This window comes from Microcebus murinus, chromosome 9 (genome assembly GCF_040939455.1).
Source record: "Microcebus murinus isolate Inina chromosome 9, M.murinus_Inina_mat1.0, whole genome shotgun sequence".
In the NCBI taxonomy this organism is placed as follows: Eukaryota; Metazoa; Chordata; class Mammalia; order Primates; family Cheirogaleidae; genus Microcebus; species Microcebus murinus.
In genome coordinates, this window is record NC_134112.1 from 42,092,532 (window position 1) to 42,115,494 (window position 22,963).

The 22,963-nt window shown below is 34.3% G+C and overlaps 1 protein-coding gene across 2 annotated transcripts in view; it reads right to left on the reverse strand.

Moving 5' to 3' along the window:
• Window positions 1–2,265: 2,265 nt before the first annotated feature.
• C1GALT1 (core 1 synthase, glycoprotein-N-acetylgalactosamine 3-beta-galactosyltransferase 1) overlaps window positions 2,266–22,963 on the reverse strand; it is a 50,139-nt gene continuing 29,441 nt past the window's right edge. For both annotated transcript variants that reach the window (XM_012757151.2, XM_012757152.3), the window contains exons 2-4: window positions 20,308–20,544; window positions 15,000–15,667; window positions 2,266–7,860 (exon numbers count right to left, since the gene is read on the reverse strand). In XM_012757151.2, the coding sequence (XP_012612605.1) occupies window positions 7,657–7,860; window positions 15,000–15,667; window positions 20,308–20,544 (1,109 nt within the window). In that variant the 3' untranslated portion in view covers window positions 2,266–7,656. The remainder of the gene's footprint in view (window positions 7,861–14,999; window positions 15,668–20,307; window positions 20,545–22,963) is intronic.

The following is a 22,963-nucleotide window of genomic DNA, read 5'->3' on the forward strand; positions in this document are numbered from 1 at the left end:
GAGATGGAACTGAAGTTCACAAAAGATACATAATTTTTAAAAAAGTCTTCAAAACACATCTGCTGGTAGAAAATGCGGCAAATAAAGTCTTAAGAAACTAAAGAATTGCTGCTAATAAGAAGAAAAAAAGACATGGAATGAGAGAAGAGTAGGGGAAGGTTCCAAAAGCCAGAAACTCTATGGCAAAAAAGGGGGGAAATTCAATCCAGACAAGTAGGTTTGTAAAAATTACTTTATAAGTCAGAAATTATCTCTGTGGGCAATTATTCTATGCACATAGTTACCTTCACTTCATCAAATAAAAACTGCTTTTTATATAAACTTAATCAACATAACACAATTGTTTCAATATTTCAATTAAAGAAAAAAATCTAAGTATTAAAATATAACCATAACCATACCTTTCTGTTCTCATCTCTGACACACACTCTAACCAAACAGTAAAAAAACAAGGAAGATAACCTTGTATAGAACTAAAGAAAAAGCTGAATCATTACTCCTCTTCCAAACTACTTTCTGGATTTTATCACCGCCTCTCCACAATCTAACAATGACAACAAAATCAATGGAAAGTGAAATTAAATCTAAATGCTACCTATAATAGAAGTATGATTCTATTATAGGGATAGAAGAAGGGAAGACAATGCAGTTTAGAGTGAATTATATGAAAACAAAAATATGAAGCTTACAAAAGTCAAAACCTGATTATTTAAGATTAAGACATTGTACCTGAATTAGTTCTATGACGGCACATCATCTAGAAGCTCTACAAATGAAGTCCTGTTAGTCTTTCATTAGGCATTCATTAGAAAACCCACATAACTGAAGTTCTAGGACTGAATCTCATTTAAAAAGACAATGATTGTTTTGTTATTGCAAAGTAAGCAACTGTATTCAAATGCAGCATAAAGGCAATATATAAGAGAAAGGATATGAATATCCTGAAAAAATTTTCATTCCTGGAAAAAAGCAAGAAATACCAATAAACACAAGAAACACTAGGCACAAATAACTGCTAGTTCTTTGGCAGAAAAATGAATGATGTAACACAGGGATAGTTTTAAGAACTACAGTAAAGATCTAGGCAAAATACTAAATGCATTAATTAGTAATAAGCTCACAGCAAAAAAAAGTTCACTTCCATATTTTACTAATACAGATTTATCTGGAAAATGCCAATGTTGCTAAACTTGATCAACTTTAGTTGTTAAATATTCAGTGATCTTAACCACTAAAAAAATTTCTTTTGGATAATCCATATTGTCAGCATTAGATGAAAAATATGTTTGAATTCTGTAAAACCCTTTCCTTTAACGAGGAGATAAATTCAACAATAATCTTACTGTATCTTTTCCAGTATTATGAAGTTACACCTTTGGAAAACTTAAAATAGGTGGTAATTCTGTAAATAAATCTTTCCAATGACTTATCAATTAGCGGAACAACTAAATACAGCTAATGGAAAAACATTTAACTATCTGAATATGTTAAATCATACAACTTTTCTACTAAAGCAAAGTGGCATTTATCTCCTTAGCTTTTTAAAAGCTAATTCAAATAACTATACACATACACCCCAATAAGAACAATATTGGGTAGAAGTTTACTGACAGTTGAGGCAAACAGGCTAGACTCAAGGGCCTTACAAACATTTGTTATAATTTCCCCATGAAGAGATAGAATACTAGGTCAATTTTTATTTATATCCTAAAACTCCCAGACAGGTCTAATATCAATAGACCTAAGCTCTGGATGAAATATGCCTAAGAACACCAAGCTTTTCACCTTTATAGCACATTTCAGTGAGCCTTTACAAGTTACGCTTTCCAAGGCATGATTGAGCAAAAATGGAAACATTTTTTTAATACACTAGGAGCAAAGAATTTCATAGATAAAAATAATTTCTGAAGTATACAAAATGTCTGCCATTCAAGTCTCAGGTCAAGTGTTAGGTTGGCACAATTATTTGTTGGATAAATGAATTTCTCAGTATACATAACAGATCAAAATACACCAAGAAATAGAAAAGCAAATTCATACACACACACACACACACACACAGAAATATACATATATATCTAAACAAAGTTACCTGGATTACAGAATAGGTTCCAATTTTTTAAGGTACATTATTCCAAGTCCGAGGTGAAATATTTTGTTACTTTAAGGTAAATAATATATTTTTTGGAAAAAAACCAAAAATTACCCATAACAGACAACATTTATCCCACTTTTATATTAGTTAAAAATAATCAGATGAAACAACTTTGAACACAGCAATTTATTTATGCAGTTGTTTAAATCCATTGTTTAAAAATGTTCAAAAGGCACTTTAAAAAATATTTAAAAATACATTTTTCCGACTTATTGGTGATCACTTAAAATAAGCAAGTCACCAGACATTTTTAAACCATTCATGACACTATTACCTTAAATAATTTTTAAATTCCAAAACACAAACATTCACTAAGTAGTACAACACACTGCTTAGCAGTAAGATTAGTTTCCCTCTAATAATATACTTCATGTAGATTATTTTGCAGGGCCCTGCAAAGTTATTCAAACAACTAATATCAACTAAAAACTAGAGATGTAAGGGAGTTGAAACAGAGTACAATCCAAATCTAAAACTAGTCTTAGAGTTGCTGTCTCTAAAGAGAATTTGTAAAATTTCTTATTCCAATCTGTGTTAAAATATCTATTTCAACTCTGATGTATAAACATAACTCATTTTTTTAGTCAATAGAGGTAACATTTAGCATAAAATATACCACAGGTTTTCCCCAGATTCCTTAACTATGTGTTTCTGTCAGGCCTACTAAAAAGTAGAGAAATGAAGCAAACGAGTGTTGTTTTTTTGAGAAAAGAGCAGGGGATCCAAATAATTTTACTTCCTTTGATAATTGTACATTAGGATTAGTTTAAAATGGCAGATTTTTTTAGCACGAATATTTTAATTGTCTAAAATGAAATTTTAACAGTTATCTATAGCTTACAGGTCACTTTTATGAGGTGGCACATCTATCACCCTCTTAAGAGACATAAAATTATGAAAAGATATCACCAGAAGCTACATTAACATTTCAGCTAAGGGCCAAGAAAAAGTTAAGGATTGTTTCTATAACAAAACCAAAGAATCAGAATGAAGCAAGTTCAACATGGTCATACAAATTTTGGTGAAAGAACTAGAGTGGAAGCCCAAGCTAATGAGCAAGGGGGAGGAAAAAAGAAAGCATGGTTCAAACGGATCACATTAGGAATGTAGCACAAGTATCCTGAGAGCCAGCAGGCATTATATTTTGACAGACTTGACTTTCAGTCTCATAGGGAAATCTAGTTAGTAGGTATAAAATTGTCAGTAAGTGACACAAATTCTAATCATTATTACCTGCCAAATTAACTTTGCAAAGGCAGCATTAAGAGTAGCTAAAAAGTGGAAGTTAGTTATAAAGGAAATACAAAAAGACAATAAATACAAAGAAGCAGAAACTGTCAAAGACAGAATAATAATCTAATGAACTGAAAATTAAAACGATGAATAAAATGCTAGATATGATCTAATCAAGTGAGGGATTCTTTCAAATAAAATAGTACTTTAATCTAGTAATAGTTTGATAGGCTCAAAGAAGTGAAAAATTAATACTCAAACAATCATGAAAATAATCAGTTAGCATATTTAATGCTCAAATCCAATTACCATATTTTAAAAATATTAAAAACTGATCAGTGATTTATTTTCATATCTTATTACAGTAATAAAAACTACTCAAACTTCATAAATTGAAATCTATGGTATCTGAAAACAAATAAACTATGGGACAAAAACCTGCTTTGTATCTATGAACTTCCCACTTGAAAATACAAGTATTCTGTTATTAGAGAACACAGGACATCAGAAGCCTTATGTTCTGAGACCATCCTAAAATCATTTATCCAATAACAAAGACTTTAAGAGATGGTAAATAAATCATCATCATGCAACCTAGTTTTATGTGCTCTATCAAATACTTGGAGATTTTTTTTTTGCTTTATTAGGTCATTAAGGACACTCAAATGATCCTTGAAAGTGATGAAATTTTAACTGACAAAATGATTAGTAGAAAAATGCTCTGTATGCTATAAAAGAGCATTTTGCTACTTAAATATTTTTATTAACAATCCTGGGCATTTCTGATGACACTCACTTATGTATGCTTTTTTATGAATTAGTATGTACTTACTAGTACTTAATGAACCCTTCCTGTCTCAATGTAAAATTACTAAACTTGGAAAATTACAGATTTTATTGCAGGCCCTGATATTAGTCACTGTGGAGAAGCTAAAAAATTCTGCCAAAATGAATGATCCACTGACCCTTTAAATTATCTTTAAAGTATTTACATTTACTGTAGTGTGATCCTGGACCACACTGATTTAAAGCATGCTTTATCTAAGCTTTTGAAAAATACCTTAGTCACTGGCAGTAATCTTCAGTGTGTTCCAAAGACTATTTGTACCAGAATCACATAGGTAGTTTGGAAATGGTTCTCAAACTAGGATGAATAAGACTAACTTTGTAGGGCTTGTTTAAACACAACTGCTAGCCCTGTCCCTGTTTGATTCCATAAATCTGGGGTGGGGCCTGAGAGGGTATACTTCCAAGTTCCCAGGTGATGCTGATGCTGCTTGTTGGGACCACACTTTGACAACTACTGTCCTAGCGTATTTGGTAAGATTGCATATTCCTGGGCCTCATGCTAAAAATCAGAATTTTTGGGATTGGGGTCTTTAGAAGTGCATTTTAACAAGCTCTTAGGCAAGTATGAGAACCACAGTTTTAAAATCACTCTCACAGGCCGGGCGCTGTGGCTCACGCCTGTAATCCTAGCTCTTGGGAGGCCGAGGCGGGCGGATTGCTCAAGGTCAGGAGTTCAAAACCAGCCTGAGCAAGAGCGAGACCCCGTCTCTACTATAAAACAGAAAGAAATTAATTGGCCAACTGATATATATATAAAAAAAAAAAATTAGCCGGGCATAGTGGCGCATGCCTGTAGTCCCAGCTACTCGGGAGGCTGAGGCAGAAGGATCACTCGAGCCCAAGAGTTTGAGGTTGCTGTGAGCTAGGCTGACGCCACGGCACTCACTCTAGCCTGGACAACAAAGTGAGACTCTGTCTCAAAAAAAATAAAAAAAAAAAAAAAAAAAAAAATAAAATCACTCTCACAATCTGGTTGGTTAATTTGACTTATTACTGGACAATGTATCAAGAGTCACATATCGTATCAGTAAAAAATGGAAATCACGCTAAATGACTAACCCCAAGCTTGATATGATTCAAATGAACACACTGAGTTTGGGCATAAATTCTAGCTCTGTAACTTACCAGTTTTTGTGACAGTGGAAAAGTTACATTAATTCTCTGAGCTTCATTTCCTCATCTATAATGTGGAAATAACACTCAATTTGTGAGGATTAATACTAGTGTAACACAGATTATCTAAGCACAGTACCTGGCATATAGCAGGCACTAGATAAATACTATTATCATTATAAGAAATGTATGAACTAATTCCTTCAATACCTGATTTGATCAAAGCAGATTTGCATTAATTTAAATGAAGTATTTACACTCCAAGATAATAGAATAATAATAAAACCTTACACCTATTGCTCCCTATTCTGGGGCAGACAGTGTTCTAAGAACCTTATATATATTCACTTACTTAATCCTCAGAAAAATCCTGTGAGGTAGGCAGTATTATTATCCCTAATTAACAGATGAGGAAATTGAGGCACAAAGAGATTAAGTAAATTGCTCAATGTTACAAAAATAGTAAGTGATGGAGCAAGAATTCAAACCCAGGCAGTCTGACTCCAAAGCTTAGGATTCATCACAACATTTATTTCCTATGGGTAAATCTTAAACATTTTTTCATATTTATGGCAAATCACTTCTAGTAAAGAAAAACAACATATATGGAAATTCATGTCCACACCACTGTGAAGAGCTGTTCTAAGAATAGAATGAATGCCTTGAAATTTTGGCAGATGATACCACAATGAGAACAGCAAAAAACAATTTAATAGGTAAAAATTGGTGCATGTTTTCATTATGTGGACAGAATTAGGCAATGAAAGGAACATCCTCTCAAACACATCCAAAAGAGTTCATGATTTTGACATGTTTTGGCACAATAAATATAAATTATTTAGCTAAGCAGCAGTCAATGGTGTCACAGCCACGTAAAATTAGCATAATGATAAACATAAGGAAAATCTAAATCATTTGTAACACTAAAAATAATCTTATAGAGTGTTTGTAAAATATTCTGCTATGATACACTCAGATAGTATTGCTAAAGACAATAAAAATTAAAAACTTTCTTTCCTTTCAGAAACTCTAGAGTCACTAAAATTACAATGAGACATTTGTGAATGTTTTTGATGGCAGTCTTGAATAGGTATTCTGCTCTGTTAGAATTACCCACCAACAAAACAATTATCCCAAAAGTCAATCAGCATCAAACTTCAGACTGTTATTCATAAATTAACTCTGGTCAAAATCTTGCATTCAAAATAATCTTGCCGGTGTAAATTAACAGCCACCTCAGATCCTAAAATAAATTTTAAAACTCTGCTTTAAACAAGTTATGAAAGGCACAAACAAGTTCTCATCTTTCAACAGGATGAGAATGAAAGAAATTATAATTATGTAGTTGGAAAGAGTTTTACATAATCAATTAAAAATGTCAGAAATTCCTGAGAGTGGCACTGATATAAGAAAAGCATCCCCAAATACCATTAAATTTGCTACTTAATAATTACCCATTATTAATAATGGGTAAATTTGGGAACAAATTATAAAATGCATGTCTACAGAATGCTATTAATGCTTTGAGTAAATAAATACTAATAGTGGAGAATGGTATTCAAGAGTGGTTAACCATATTTAGAAAAGAGAAAACAGGGACTCAGTAAAAGATTACTAATTAGAACCAAGTATATAATATTGTCAAGGCCTGTAATTTCAAAATGTGGTTTTATTAATGCACTTTAGAATAAGTGCCATCCTTATTCTACCTTATTCTGGAAGAAATACTGCCAATTATAAATAATCACAGCAAAATTTTCATTAGACAAAAACTGTATTTATGTGTGTGGAGAGTGGTTCATTTATAGCATACTGCAAATATAAACTCATTTCTTGAGTTTATTAACAACACTGAGTGACAATATTTCTTTCTAAAACTTTCTTTAAGGCAGATCTGTTTAGTATCATGTGTGTTAATAACATGGTATAGTGTGGTTTTAGCAAATTTAATTGTTTTAGTTTCTCAGTGACAATAGATATGGTCAAAAATAGGCAACAAAATCTCTTTTCTAGTTTCTCTACCTGGCCACCTTTTTAAGAACACAAGTTCTTCATATATATATATGTGTGTATATATATATATATATATATATATATTTTTGTATATATTACTGTATCAAAACACATTTTAACAGACTTCACAGCTCATTTAAAGCGTCAGTTTACAGTCATTCGTATGAAAGATTTCTATATGGAATGTTCACTTAGAATTCCTCACTGGGATTCCAGTGTTCTATGTTAGAAATGCAGAAGTCCTCCTTCAGTGCAATGCTGGGCATTTACTTCTGTTCATTCATGTTTTTCTTTCAAGGGTTTCCTAATTTTACTTTTGGATCTTCATTTTTGTTTGCTTGATTTATATCCTTTAGTATATTTTCAGGTAAGGCAGGTTGATATCTGTATAAATAACCATATGGACGAAGATGATAAACGAGGTATTCTAACTCATACATAGTTGTAGGATCAACATAATGAAAAGAAACTGCAAGATCAGAACAGCAACCAGGACCCTAAAAAAGTAGTGCAAACAGGCATCGTTAATAAACAGCACATTTACAACAGAACATTGTAAATATCATACAATATTCATATACTTATAAAGGACACATTAATTTTAAAAGAATTCAAGCATTCAAACTGGCAAGGTAAACCAGAGGAACACAGTTTATTAGATCTGTGGAAGGAATCAACAGTTCACTACTAGAGTTTCTAACGACTCGAAACCATGAAGTAGGTAAAGTATTTCCGGCTTAAACAGTATTTTCTCACACTCTTCAGTGTTTTAGCAGATAAAATTCTTGGGACTTCTTCAAATGAAAGGGGCAAGCTATACAAAGGATAAGACTCTATTTCTTCAACTTTTGCTTTTTCTTCCTAATTTTCTCACTGTAATTTTTTGCTTGGCTCAGTCTCAGACACCTTTTTAGCATTTAATGACTACAAAGGCTTTCCCATTAGGTTTCTACAATCTAATACTTCATCTATAAGTCAATCCAAAGTGTATACTATTTGAGACGAAGCTCTCAAGCCAAACCAGGGTTTGAATCCAAATTATGCCTACTAGTATACAACTTTGGGCAAGTTACTTAATCTTTACAAGCTTCAATTTCCCCATGTGTAAAAGGTAGTTACTTAAGACAATGTGTGTAAAATGCTTGAGAATATGCTTTGTTATAATAAATGCTCGAATAAATGTCAGCTATTATTGACAGAATAATTACGTCAGCCCTCAGCTTAAGTAGGTGAGATTGAAACCTTTGCCAGCTATATAATTCTCATAGATTGCTAACAGGGTTGGTGTGAGAGCAAGTTTAAAACTATATTACAATAATACAACAAACAAAAAGGAATGAGAGAGCAAGAAAATAAAGAAAATACAATTAGACTGAGCCCAGAATTAAAGAGTTACAAAGTCAATCTAGGATCAGAATTGGTATCTGGAGAATTTCCTCTAGGTTATTCCAACAAAACTTCAGACTCTATCTGATGTCTTTGCAAGGACCAAGCGAGATACAGTCTGGCAAGTTCCCAAAAATGAACATTTAATAATTCATGTTTGGAAATATGTAGTTTACGGCACAGTAAAAATTAGCAAGAAATTGTCTAGTGCATTTTCTCTAAATTTTCTCTTTGAACAAACACTGGATATGTGGGATTCTAAGAAACCACATAGATGCTGGAAAATTATCTCATACCTACTCTTTACACCTTTAGGAAATATTAGAATAGAAACAAATATGAAAAGTAAACGGGTAAGTCAACTTGTGATGGTCTCAATCAGTTCTGTCCAATAGATGTGAACCACATAATGCATTTAAAAATTTTCTAGTAGTCACATTAAAAATGTGAATAGGTGAAATTTGAACATATTTTAATTGAAAAAATTCAATCGTATTGTTTTAACATGCAATAAATATTTTTAAAATTATTAATGAAATCATTGTTTGTATTTTGCTAAGTTCTTGAAATCAGGTGTGTATTTTGTATTTATAGCACCTCTCAATTTGGACTAGCCACATTTCAAGTGCTCAGTGGCCACCACACGGGCTAGTGCATGTTAAACTAAAGCCTCCAGATCCCCAAGTGCAGCCCCTCAACTGAATCACAACTTCAAAGAACAAATCCTTTTATTAATTTGGATTCAGTCAAAAGGCCGCACTCAAGAATACAGAAGGCGACAGGTTCCTCACCCCTGGACTAGAACATTAGTAGTTATTTTTAAATTGTTGGTCTTCTCTGGAAATAATTTGTATATGCTCTAAAATATTATAATAATGCTTTTGATAAGATTTACTGCATAAATTATGTTATCTATTTTATTTTTATTTTTTACTGGATGGCCAGAATATCATTATTGTTAACATTATAAATAATAAAACCTCTATAAGAAAACAAAATATTTTTTTGCAGATGATTACATTTACCCAAAAAACTCAAGAATCTCAGGTGAAAAATCATCAGAAATAAAGAATTCGGTTACAGAGCCAGATTTTAAAGATTTAAAAAAGAAAAATGTTTCACATATACCAGTTAAAAAGGTAAGTTTTTTTTTTTTTAAAGTCCAAGTAGAAGAGTAATAAAAATATTACATACTTAGGGATATAAAGATCTGAGAACTATAAACCTTTAAGAAGAGATCTTTTTAAAAGGCAAGTTAAAAAAAAACTAGGCAAAAATGTCATTTTCCTTAGATTAATAACTTAAAAATATTAGGTGGGTATGGTGGTATGCGCCTGTAGTCCCAGCTACTTGTGAGGCTGAGGCAGGAGGATTGCTTGAACTCAGGAGTTTGAGGTTGCTGGGAGCTAGGCTGACACCATGGTACTCTACCCAGGGGAAGAGACAGAGACTCTGTCTCAAAAAAAAAAAAAAAAATTATATATATATATATATATATATATATATATATATATATATATATATATATATATATCTTGTAAAGCTACAAGGTTCAAAACAATATGATGCTGGATGCTTGGTCTAACACCAAATAAAACAAGGGCACAGAACTGAAATCCTGAAATCTCAGATATAGATCCTACTATAAGTAATACTATAGTGCATGATAAAGGAGCTATTTTAAATCAGTGATGGAAGTAAGTTAAAAAATAGTACTGGAACAATTTGAAAAAATCAGGAGTTATCTCAATCATGGACTAGTATGTTTCAGATAAATTAATGTAAATAAAATTGAACAGAATAAATTTATAAATACATTTGATCATTTCCAACTTACAAAAAAGACAGTTTCTCATGTAGAGGGATATATATGTGAATAATTACACATCTATTTTAAACCTACTGTATTAAGACTCATTGCAAAATCTCTGGTGAAAAAAAGTCTATTCCTAAAAGACTTCTACGGAAGTGAGGAGGTGGTGTAGGAAGGGAATTGCATGAAGAGTCAGTTCTGAACAAGCAACTTAAGAACACAACTGTTTGATAAATCAGAATATCTTACACCCTAACTTGTAAAATAAAAATTTTTGATGGCCAGGCCCAGTGGCTTATACCTATAATCCTATTACTTTAGGCCAAGGCAGGAGGATCTCTATAGGTCAGGAGTCTAAGACAAGCCTGGGCATCATGGTGAGCCCTGTCTCTACAAAATATTTTCAAAAAAAAAAATTAGCCAGGTGTGGTGGCATGTGCCTGTAGTCCCAGCTACTTTGGAGGCTGAGGCAGGAGGATCGCTTGAGCCCAAGAGTTTGAGGCTTCAGTGAGCTATGGTGATGCCACTGTACTCTAGCTTGGGTGACAGAGTAAGACCTTATCTCAAAAAAGAAAAGAAAAAAAAAATTCTATATTGTTAGTAATTACTACATAGAAAAAGTGTTATTTATAAGATTTAGAATGGCTGTGAAAATAGTAACTCCCTAAGGGAGAAGAAAACTTATTAAATGATAGGTGAATAATAGAATTTTGATTTCACATTGAGTTTACTTAAGAATCTACTAATGGAGAATAGGCAGCATTAGGAGGTTGGTACTTCAAATTCTGTTTAATAGTCTTCAATACAATTGGATACATTTTTCTAGAAAGAACAAACCTTGCCATATATTTTTAAAAACCATCATAATTTAAATGAAAGATGCACTACAGAAATATTTATTTTGCTCATATAAAGCATATTGTTAGGCATACCCTATTTGTAAGTAGAAATTGTGGGCAGTACTCTTAAAAGGAAGAAAGGCTATTTTAGTAGTTATAAAATAATGACAATTATGGTGTCCCTTTGCTATTATCCAATATCATATACTTAGTAAAATCTTGTATACATTTTGGTATATTTGTTATACGCTTTGTAATGTTCTTGAACTTGGATATTATTTTTATATGGGAAAAGGCTAAGTCATCTTGGAATGGTAAGAATATATTATGAAAAGTTTACAACCAAAATCCAAAAAGTAGCCGAAGTAATACTTTACTAAAACCTGGTCAAGAAAAATAGACCATCAAAAGGCAGATTGGGAAATACATCTGATTTCATAGTCTAAGAGTCTCATTACATAGAACTGAACTTAGTGGAATTTTACTCCAACAATCGAATATTCTAACATATTGTCCTTACGTCTTGTTTTTGTATATATACCATTAATCAGAAAGAGGAGCTCATGAGTAGTATAATGGAAATATTAGATCATTAAGCTTGATAGTTGATATCTCTGACATTTCACTTTGACATTTTTTTTTCCTGAAGGTACATCCTCAGTCTTTTAAATGCACTGTTGGGTTTGTGATTATCTTTCACATTATTAAAGCAATTTTTGTCCAACCATGGATAACTCAAAAATTCACATTATTTTGGAATATAACTTCCATCATGGAATCAATGCAGTGCAGACAGCTCAAAATATCATCACAGTGTTTGGGAAGCATGGGGCTAATGAACACACAATATGTAAATGGTTTGAAAAGTTCCATTCTAGTGATTATAATCTTGAAAATGAGCCATGTGGGTGACCTGAGACCAAGGTGGATAATGAGGAGCTGTAACCTGTGGTGGAAGTGAACCCATCTCAACCTATGGGCGAATTAGCAGCAAGGTTTGACGCTACTATTCCAACAATATTGGACCATTTGAAATAAATTGGCAAGGTAAAGAAGCTGGACAGATGGGTACTGCATGAATTAAAGAAGCATCAGAAGAGAAATGGTCTCAAAGCTTGCCTTTCTTTGCCGTCACGATATAAAGGCAAACCATTTCTACACTGTATTGTTACGTGTGACCAAAAATTGATTCTTTTTGACAACTATAAGCATTCAGCACAATGGCTGGATAAAGGTGAAGTGCTGAAACACAGTCCAAAACCAAATATTCCTCAAAAAAAACCAACAAAAAAAACTAATGATGTCTGTTTGGTGGTCCAGTGCTGTTTGGTGTATTGTCCACTACATAAAACCTGGTCAATCGATACAGTGGATGTCTACTGTAACCAACCGGACAACATGAGGAGGATGCTTGCTATTAAGCAGCCAAGACTGTTCAGTAGAGACAGGCCAATCCTCTTGCAAGACTATATGCCACAAAAAACAATGATGCTCAAACTACAGAGGTTGGACTTGGAAACTCTCTCTCACCCGTCACACTCACCAGACCTTGCACCAACTGCCGACCACTTCTTGCAAGGAAAAATATCAATTCCAAACAAGCTGTGGAAAACAGCTTGTTTTGCAATTTCATCACTACTCACTCTCCAGGCTTCTTTGCTGCTGGCATAGATGGCAATGCTGTGTCAATAATGTTCATGCATACTTTGATTAACTGTACTGCTTCTTGTTTGACATATAATAAATTTTTAATTCAAAATCGGACATTCCATATTTAATGACCTAATAACTAAGCTTTTAGAATCAAAGTGGTTTACAACACTGCCTAGACTACTATAAGCATAGGAAAGTTAAGTAACCTCAGTTAAGTAAGCCTCAGTTTTGTCACCTGTCAAATGCATAATTACTATAAAGATTAGCTATCCGTGTGTCTGTATAAGCACTTAAAACACACTGGTGGTTGATAGCTGAAGTAGCAGTGACTTGCTTCAAAGTTTCTTTTTAAAGCTGATTACCTAAAGCTTGGGTCAGATATTCTAGGCCAGGGTTTCTTGACCTTGGCACTACTACTGACATTTTGGCTTGAATAATTCGTTGTTTTGGGGGCCGTCCTGTGGGATGTTTAACATCTGGTGCGTTTATAATCCAGTGGGTCTCTACTCATTTGATGCCGGTAGCAACCTCCTACTTATAAAAACCATAAATGTCTCCGAATCTTGCCAAATGCCTCTAGGGGTTAAAACTGCCCCTGGTTGAGAACCACTGTTCTAGATATTGATTTGAAAGCACCAGCTTGTGAAGAGAGTAGCAGTAGCATAAAGTGTGTTATTTATATATTAGGGCTAGAGAAAAGATATAGAGAACTAGTGACTTGCTTAATCAGTAACAGAGTCTAAAAGCTAAGTTTCATGGTTCCTAGTCTCATTCAGTAATTCATTGCAATTAGTGAAAAACTATTAAAAAAACCTACCAAATGCATTATCAGCAGGAAAATGGACAAATTATAATATATTCATGAAGCAGACACATTAACATTGATTACTCTCAATGTGTAAAAAGAGCAAATTGCAGAAAGATGCATATATGGTTTGATTCCATTTATTTAAAAACCTGCAAAACATTACTATATATTATTTATGGATATGTAAACATGTAGGAAAAACATGCACAATAATATTTAATTCATGATAGTGGTTAACTCTGGGGAAGGAAGTAAGGGAATTGGATTGGGGAGGGTATATAAGCCTCAACTGTATCTATAACATTTTTTTCTTTCAAAAAACTCAGAAGCAAATATAACAAAAGATTCATATTTGATAAAGGTGGTAAGTATGAGGTATATTATTCTCAAATATTTGTATACCTGAAATATTTCATAAAATAATGTACCTTAGATAAAATTCTCGGGAATGTAAGCTAAGGTGTCAAATGAGAGCCAAGGCTTATTAAATGCTTACTGTGTGACAGGGTATACTACACTTTAATTACAAAGATTAAATGAGACAGGTATACCAGGTCCATTTTATAAATGAAGAAATTGAAGCTCAGAAATCAGACAAATTCTGTCCATCCAAGGTCATTCAGGTATTAAGTGGGAGAGCAGGATTTGAATATAGGTCTTTCTGAACTTCAAAGTCTTTTCATGTCTTATTCTTGATGACTAGAAGGCTCTTTACTCAGATATTCATACAGCCTGCTCTCTACCCTCCCTCAGGTTTCTGCTCAAAAGTTATCCGTAGGAGACGTAATCTTTAATCACCCAAAGCAGAGTACCCCAACCCTGGGTCATTCTTCATTCCCTTACTTGGCTTTATTTTTCTTTAGGGCATGTACTACTAGATAAAATTATATTCTATCTTTATTAGTCTGCCTTCTATTGTATTTATTTCCATATTCTCAATGCCTGGCATATAATGGCACCAATACATACTTGTTGAATGACTACAGCTGATGTCCTCGTTCTCATCTACTTTGTTATACTGCCACTCTATACAAAAAGTCTAAGGACGACTCCTATTACTATAGAAATATACACATATTACTTTTCATCAACAAGTCAGTTCAAGTATTTACACAGTAATGAAATTTCTAAACTTACCTCTACTGGAGGATAATAGTTATAATTCCAATACCAAAAGGTTCTGGGTAGATAACCTTTGATTAAATGGTGTTCTGGTACAAAGGGATGAAAAGTTTCTTTTCCAGTGGTATCTCTGGAATCTCCTGCTTCTACATTCATAATTTCCATGCATCTCCCGAGTGCTAAGTCTTCGATGGAGGAACTATGTGTACATTTTTCTGTTTTAAATGCATCAATAAATCTCTTCAAGGCTTCTCTGCTCAGTACATATCCTGCTCCTCCACTCATGTAGCCCTGCTTTACATAGGGCTTAAATCTTCTCCCAAAGTAAATGGGTTCTTGAGGGTTGTATTTGGAAAGAAGCCATCTCAAGTTGTCCACTACGACATACGTATCATCATCTGCTTTCAAAAACCAATCAGCATCTTCTAAATAATTGTCATAAACATACTGAAAGGCTCTAATTGTTTTCCAGTATAGTTGATCTCTGCCTTCTTTGGTTTTTAATCCCACAGCAGGGAAGTCTTTATTTTCTTCTGAACTCATGAACAACACTTTATTACAACGCTGGGCCCATGTAGCTTTGACGTGTTTGGCCTTTTTCTCCAGATTTTGAGGGCCTGTCATAACCCAGCAAAGAATTCTAACTTTCTGGTAGAGCTTTTCAGCGATGTCTGTGTTCTCATCTATTAAACAAATATTTTTAAAAGTTATATTCACATAGATATAAAATCCAAATAAAGTGAAGAAAGCATTTTTTTAAACAATTTCAAAGACCCTCCTCCTATTTACCCATCATTAGTAATTTACCTGAAAGAAAGCAAAATTCAACCTAATGTAAACTGACACTGATTTATTGGTTTCACCTTATCTAGGACATTAGTAGAGCTAAGAAAGGTTGACAATGACCTGAATTCTTACCACTTGAACTGTGTGGTTTACTGCTCAAAAGCATCAGGGTCACCTGAGAGCTTGTTAGAAATGCAGAACCTCAGGCCCCAACCCACTGAATCAGAATCAGCATTTTAACACGTTCTCCATGATTCATAAGCACATAAAGTGCTGCCTTAAAAAGTCTCTGCTTGGCACTTCATAATACAAAGAAAACTTCAGCTGGTTTTCAACAGATTGACAAGAATTTCTCTCTGCTTTGAACAAGCTTCTGAAGGACAGTAAAGACATGCTGCTGAAGTGGCAATTCATTTTTGAAGTTCACAAGAGTCTTGCTATGAATTTCTACAAGTACCCTGAGGTGGCCTTAAGGGATTTCAAGATTACCCCAGTTCAAATCACAGGAGTTAATGAAAGGTTGAGATTACTTCCTGCTAGTAATATACCTCATTTGAAAATGCGAATCCACCAGTCAGAAACAGAACTGGCAGATGGGCTTTCCAAGATTGTCTAGAGCAGTGTTTTCCCAACTACCAGTGTGCAAAGAAATAAGGAGCTTATGCCAGAATATAAAGCAACATACTACTTCTTTCATCAAAGGCCTGCTACCAAGCAAAAAGTCCACTTAACTAAGCAATGAGCTTAGGGACTTAAACTAATTTACAACCTGGTACAAGCTCCTTATCTGAGTGCAGACAAACAATTTATAGACTGACAGGCCAGGACCACATTTTGAGTACCACCAGTCTAGAGGTAAGTGCCCAGTTGTAAGATTCTAGACAAGTGCTTTTCAAACTATCTGTGGTAAAAGACCAGTTTTTATTCCCAATAGTTAAGAGACCTACACTTGAAGAATTACTAGAAAAATATAGCCCTAAGTTTTTCTTTAGATTCAGACAAAATTACTCTAATTATCATAAAAGTTTCTGCTTACTCCCAAGTAAGCAAAATTTCGTTAGCTGTAGACCAGCACAAGTCTACAAACCACACTGAATAGCAACGCTCTAGGTGGTAGCCTGAGGAAGCATACCATTAAAGTTAAGGTCAAACAGTGAGTTACGAAAGCTCAGTCCTGTGAAAAACTAATAGAGGTATAATATGCTAGTTAACCAATTGAGGGAAAATAGAAACAAAGGCTGGGTAGCATATGAAAACATTCTCATGCCCCCTGAGTATCAGTAATTCAGAATCCAAAAGGACAGGAGAAAAGTCACCCTATTGTTAGTAACAAAGTATTCGTATCTCATATACTTGAGGAGCTCAGTCTCTTAGCAATACAGATATACCAAATTCTGAATGGATAGAGAAAACGGTATATGCAGGAATCCCCAATCTGTTTCACTTAGGACAAGACAACTTTCTCCTCACTGCTGGGATCTGGTATTATAGATACTCCCATTCTTTCAATTATTCATTAATTACTTTGTACCAGGTATGTGCTGGTACAAAAGATGAAAAAGTGAATAAGACACATTTCTGTCACTGAGGAATTCACAGTCTAGTAGGTCAGCTTGACATGCAAACCAGTAATTACTACATACCAAGAGATGTTGTAATAGAGATATGTACAGATGGTTCAATGGGCTGAAGGAAAAGAAAGTAGTGGCTGATAAATCCTATAGAGCAGTGGAATAGGGACTTGGGTAGAACAGAGAAGAAATGAGAAAGTGATAATAGAAAAAAATAAGAGATGATGCAGAAAACAGGTGTTTAAACAAATAAAAGCTCACCAAAACAAAGGACAAAAGGCATGGTGAAGTCTGGTTGAGTGCAGGTACATGGGTTTAACCGAAGGCTTGAATTAAGGGAAATGCATTGTGGAATAAGAGGTAGAGGCCTGAAATATGGTAAAGTAGAATTGTTAGAATTTAGTGACAAATGGGATTGACTGATATGGGAAGGTAAGCATCTACTATGATTTCATAGTTTCTGGCATAAAGAATATAGGAGGAAGAACAACTTTCAGGAGCAGGGAGGAAAAGGACATTCAACTTACACAAGTTGAGTCTGAGGGGAATAGATAGACTTTTAGCATACCCCACATTTTGCAGGCCACTGAGCAGGACAAGTATGTATCTATTAGGTCAATAAATATGAAATGTCCAATTTCAAATCAAAAATTTAGTTTATCGCATCTCAAACAAGATGTAGTACAGTTAATCAAAGTATGCACCAACTATCAACACAGTGTTGCCATCTTAAGGGTAGCTTGTTTAGGCCACCAGTAAAGAAGCCTAGAGAGTGAGTGGTGATGAAATCGCAAAAGGCGTTTTCCACAGCTTGTTAAGAATTGAATATTTTTCCTTGCAAGAAGTGGTCCAAAGCCTGGAAGAAGTGGTCGGCAGTTGGTGCAAGGTCTGGTGAGTGTGACGGGTGAGAGAGAGTTTCCAAGTCCAGACTCTATGGTTTGAGCAGCATTGTTTTTTGTGGCATATAGTCTTGCAAGAGGATTGGCCTGTCTCTACTGAACAATCTTGGCTGCTTAATAGCAAGCATCCTCATCATTTTGTCTAATTAACAGTAAACATCCACTGTAATTGACCAGGTTTATGAAGCTATAGTGGACAATACACCAAACAGCACTGGACCACCAAACAGACACCATTAGCTTTTTTTTTTTTTGAGAAATATTTGGTTTCGGACTCTTGTTTTGGCACTTCACCTTTATCAGGCCATTGTGCTGAATGCTTACAGTTGTCAAAAAGAATCAAGTTTTGGTCACATGTAACAATATAGTGTAGAAATGGTTTGCCTTTATGTTATGATGGCAAAGAAAGGCAAGCTTTGAGACCGTTTTTCTTCTGATGCTTGTTTAATTCATGCAGTACCCATCTGTCCAGCTTCTTTACCTTGCCAATTTATTTCAAATGGTCCAATATTGTTGTAATAGTAGCATCAAACCTTGCTGCTAATTCGCCCAAGGTTGAGATGGGTTCACTTCCACCATAGGTTATAGCTCCTCATTATCCACCTTGGTCTCAGGTCACCCACATGGCTCATTTTCAAGATTAAAATCACCAGAATGGAACTTCTCAAACCATCAACATACTGTGCATTCATGAGCCACATCCTTCCCAAACATTTCATTGGTATTTCCAGGTGTCTGTGCAGCAACTGGTTCCACAATGGAATTCATATTCAAAAATAACACGAATTTTTTACTTATTCATGGTTTCACAAAAAATGTTCTAAAATAATTTTTGAAAGATAATCAGAAGCCAAACGTGCATTTGAAAGAATGAGGATGTACCTTCACAATGAAAAAACAATAAGTGTCAAAGTGAAGTGTCAGAAATATCAACTGTCAAACTGAGTACTTAAGGTAATCGGACATTCCATACTTCATAACCTAATGTGTGTGTGTCTATAGTGAAGTCTAGTGTAGCTTACTACTGGCTGGCTCCAACTGATGATCTGAAGACAGGTGGCTATGCTACAAAGCAAGTGCACAGTGACCAGACTGCTGTATGGTAAGAACACAAATCACCTGCTCAGAGCTGAATTGTTATATAAATATTTACACAACATGACTTGACTTGGAATAGTATGTATGTGCTTGCTAGTTGATAAAACTCAACCAGGCTTTGATACCTCACCCTTCCCTGCCTGAGAAGCAGGGAAGAAGAATTTACTACTGGAAAGATAAGTGAAATAGCTCTTACTAGAGAACCCTCTGTATTCCTGAATTCCTATGGTTTTCAAGCTACATGTATTCTTTTCTGTCTAATCACAATTTGCAAAAATATTCACATTGTGTTAATGTCTTTTCATGGTGTCTGGAACTGGGCTGAAGGATAGACGGAAATTAAAATTATGAGGGCTGATGACATCACAAAGAGAGCAAAAGGATAGAAACTTAGAGAAAACCAAAATTTAAGTAGGACACAGAGGATTCAACTGAGAACATCTAGTTAGAAACAGGTGGCAAGGAGGAAATAAAGTCATTGTAACACATCCTTAGATTTTTACTTTCTCAGTTCTTTATCCCTCTCAAAAGGAGAAAAGATTAATTAATGATAAATATACAAATTGAGATTTATAGATATCTCTTGAGTTTCTCTACGAAAACAAGACTTAAGCAAAAACTACGACCAAGACATCAATATAAACCATAACAAAACTGAACCTAAAGAAAAATTTTCTGAAACAAACTTAATCTGAAAAGTTATGCTTTTTCCCCAAATCATTTCAGAACAATTTCTACTTAAAAAGAAATTTGATATTAATACCTTACTCCCTAAATAAATCTGGGTTTTATCAATTCCCTTCTCCTGAGGCAAACCAAGAATTATTTAGTATTTGGAATATAAAGCTCATGTTAATTAAAAACTACAGACAGTGATATAACAAAGTTCATATAAATAACTTTTCCAGTTCTTTTAAGGCTTAGACTAAAATAGTGTTCATGTTTACTCCTTAATAAAGTAAACCATACCTTTATGTTGGCTAGCATCTGCATTGAAGTTCATTTGTCCTTCTAGATGATTCTGTCCATTATCATCTGAATGCCTAGCATGAGGATCATTATGAAGAATTTTAGGCTGGGTGTCACCCTGTTCTTCCAACAAAATACTGAATAGCTGAGAACATAAAAAAAATCCTATTGCTGATCCACACAGGAAGGTTAAAAAATTCAGCCAAGATTTAGAGGCCATTTCCCGAAAGTGTATTTCTGAAAGAAAAAAATTAGCAGGATGTTATAAAATTACAAAGCAATATACATTCAAAGAGCAAAAAGTCTGATAACGTTTAGCTATGATGGAGAGTTAATTCCTTCTAAACAGAAGAACACTTCTTAACAGTATTAAATTTTTGATTTTCTATGAGTGTACCCCTCTATATGCTGCTAAAACAGCACAATATGGACAATTCAATAAAACAGAGGAGTAATTAGTGGGATAATCACTGTTGGAGTGGGGCATGGGTAAATATATATCAATATTTGCACACAGAATTCCTATTCTTCCCATCAGGATCCTTTGGGGATCCAAGCCTGCTTGTGATGTTCTTTTTCTTTCTTTGCTGTCAACTCTTGAGTACTCAAGTCTATTTTTTTTTTTCTCTTTTGGTAGCAATCACCACTCTATTTCCAACCCAGGGGTTATCAAACCTTTTTTGTAAAGGACTACAAATAAAATATTTCAGGCTCTGTGGGCTACATGTGGATTCTGCTGCATCATCTTCTTTTTAAAGAATCCTTTAAAAATGTAAAAGCCATTCTTAACTTGTGGAGGGCTAGGATTAGCACAGTTTTGGGACCCATGGGCCAAAACTGGTTTGCCACCTGTTTTTGTAAATAGTTTTATTTGAATACACCCATACCCATTCATTTATACACTGAATATGGCTGCTTCTGCACTACAATAGCATAGCTAGGTAGTTGCAACAGAGGCAGTATGTCCCACAAAGCCTTGCCTGGCCCTTTATAGAAAAATTCGTTGATCCCTGCTCTAACACTCCTGCTTCATCACAGTATTGGAGTTAGCCTCCCCCTGCTCACCATCTTTTGCTGTTTTCCCACTAAACTGCAAGATTCTGGATGGAATCTATACATCATTAGGATTAAACACGATGTCTAGAACATAGTGGCTTCTCTACAGATGCCTGTTGAACTGTCCTACAACCAAACATAACATGCCTTTTTGAGAGTTTGCTAATACTTACTATTAATACATAGTAAAGTTATAAATTCCTATTAAATTTTTATGAGAGTCCTTTTAAGTCTACAGTTTCCTATTCCCCAAGATAATTTTTAAAGTTTGCTAAGCGTCTATTATTTGCCAGGTGTTATCTGCATTATTTCATTTTAAATAAAATTTAATTTCAATTTCACTTTTGATTTTCACTATGTCCATTTGACAGATGAGGAAAGAGAAATTTTAAAAGTTAACAGAGGCTGGGAATGATGGCTCATGCCCATAATCCTAGCACTTTGGGAGGCTAAGGTGGGAGCATTGCTTGAGGCCAGAGTTCGAGACCAGCCTGAGCAAAATAGTCAGACCCCATCTCTACAAAAAAATAAAAAATAAAAAAATTAGCCAGGAGTGATGGTGCATGTCTATAGTCTTAGCTACTTGGGAGGCTAAGGCAGAAGGATCACTTAAGCCTAGGAGTTTGAGGCTGCAATGAACTTTGATCATACCACTGTACTTCAGCCTGGGCAGTGTCTCTACAGATAATTCACACAAGTTGACAGAATCAAGATGACCCACAATTTGAACCCAAGTATTCTTGTTCAAAAAGTCCATGCTCTTTCCATTACATTTCTCAAACTCTTCACCCAGTTACCATTAACAACATAGAACAACAGGCATGTGTAGTGAAAGTAGGATTCTGAGAGATTATTCTCCAAATCAAAATGGCACTGAAATATTTTATAAAAACAAATGTACAAAGCAACAATCACCGTTATAACAACAAAAATAAAACAATTTCACATGGTTATATTTCCTGATGAGCTATGTTTTTTTAGACCTATCAAGTGAATACAACCAGAAAAACTAGATGAAATTAAAAAAAAAAAAAAAAAGAAAAAAAGGTTTGGAGACATTGGTAGGATATCAAGGCAGAATCAGTAGGGCCAAGATCTCGAAGAAGAGAGGAGGACTTGACATGTGGCACACTTCCATTCTTAACACAATTACTGACTCTGAAAGGAAAAAGATAAGAGGCAATGTAGCTAAGCAAAAATCAATATTCAAAATCTGCCTAAGAGAAGATGTTCTAGAAAATACCCTGGATTTTTAATCAAGGACCCTGAGAAGCTACTACAATTTAGGAATAAGGATCAAACTAAAATAAACCAACCTTTACAAGGGCTGAAGCCTAGGCGGAAATCATCTCAGCCACTGACTGGATGTTTAAGATGATCTACCTCAGCCTTACTGCAAAAATATTCTTTTAGAGAGAGATAAAGTCACAAAGCACCTCAAATTGTTACTAGAATTTTTGTATGGTGACATACAACATCCAACACAGTAAGAAATAACCAGGCATCAATATGAAAACTGTGACTACAGAGAAAAAAAAGTAGACAACAGAGCCACAGGAGATTCAGATTTTCTGTCACTAGCTTTCAAAATAGCTATTCT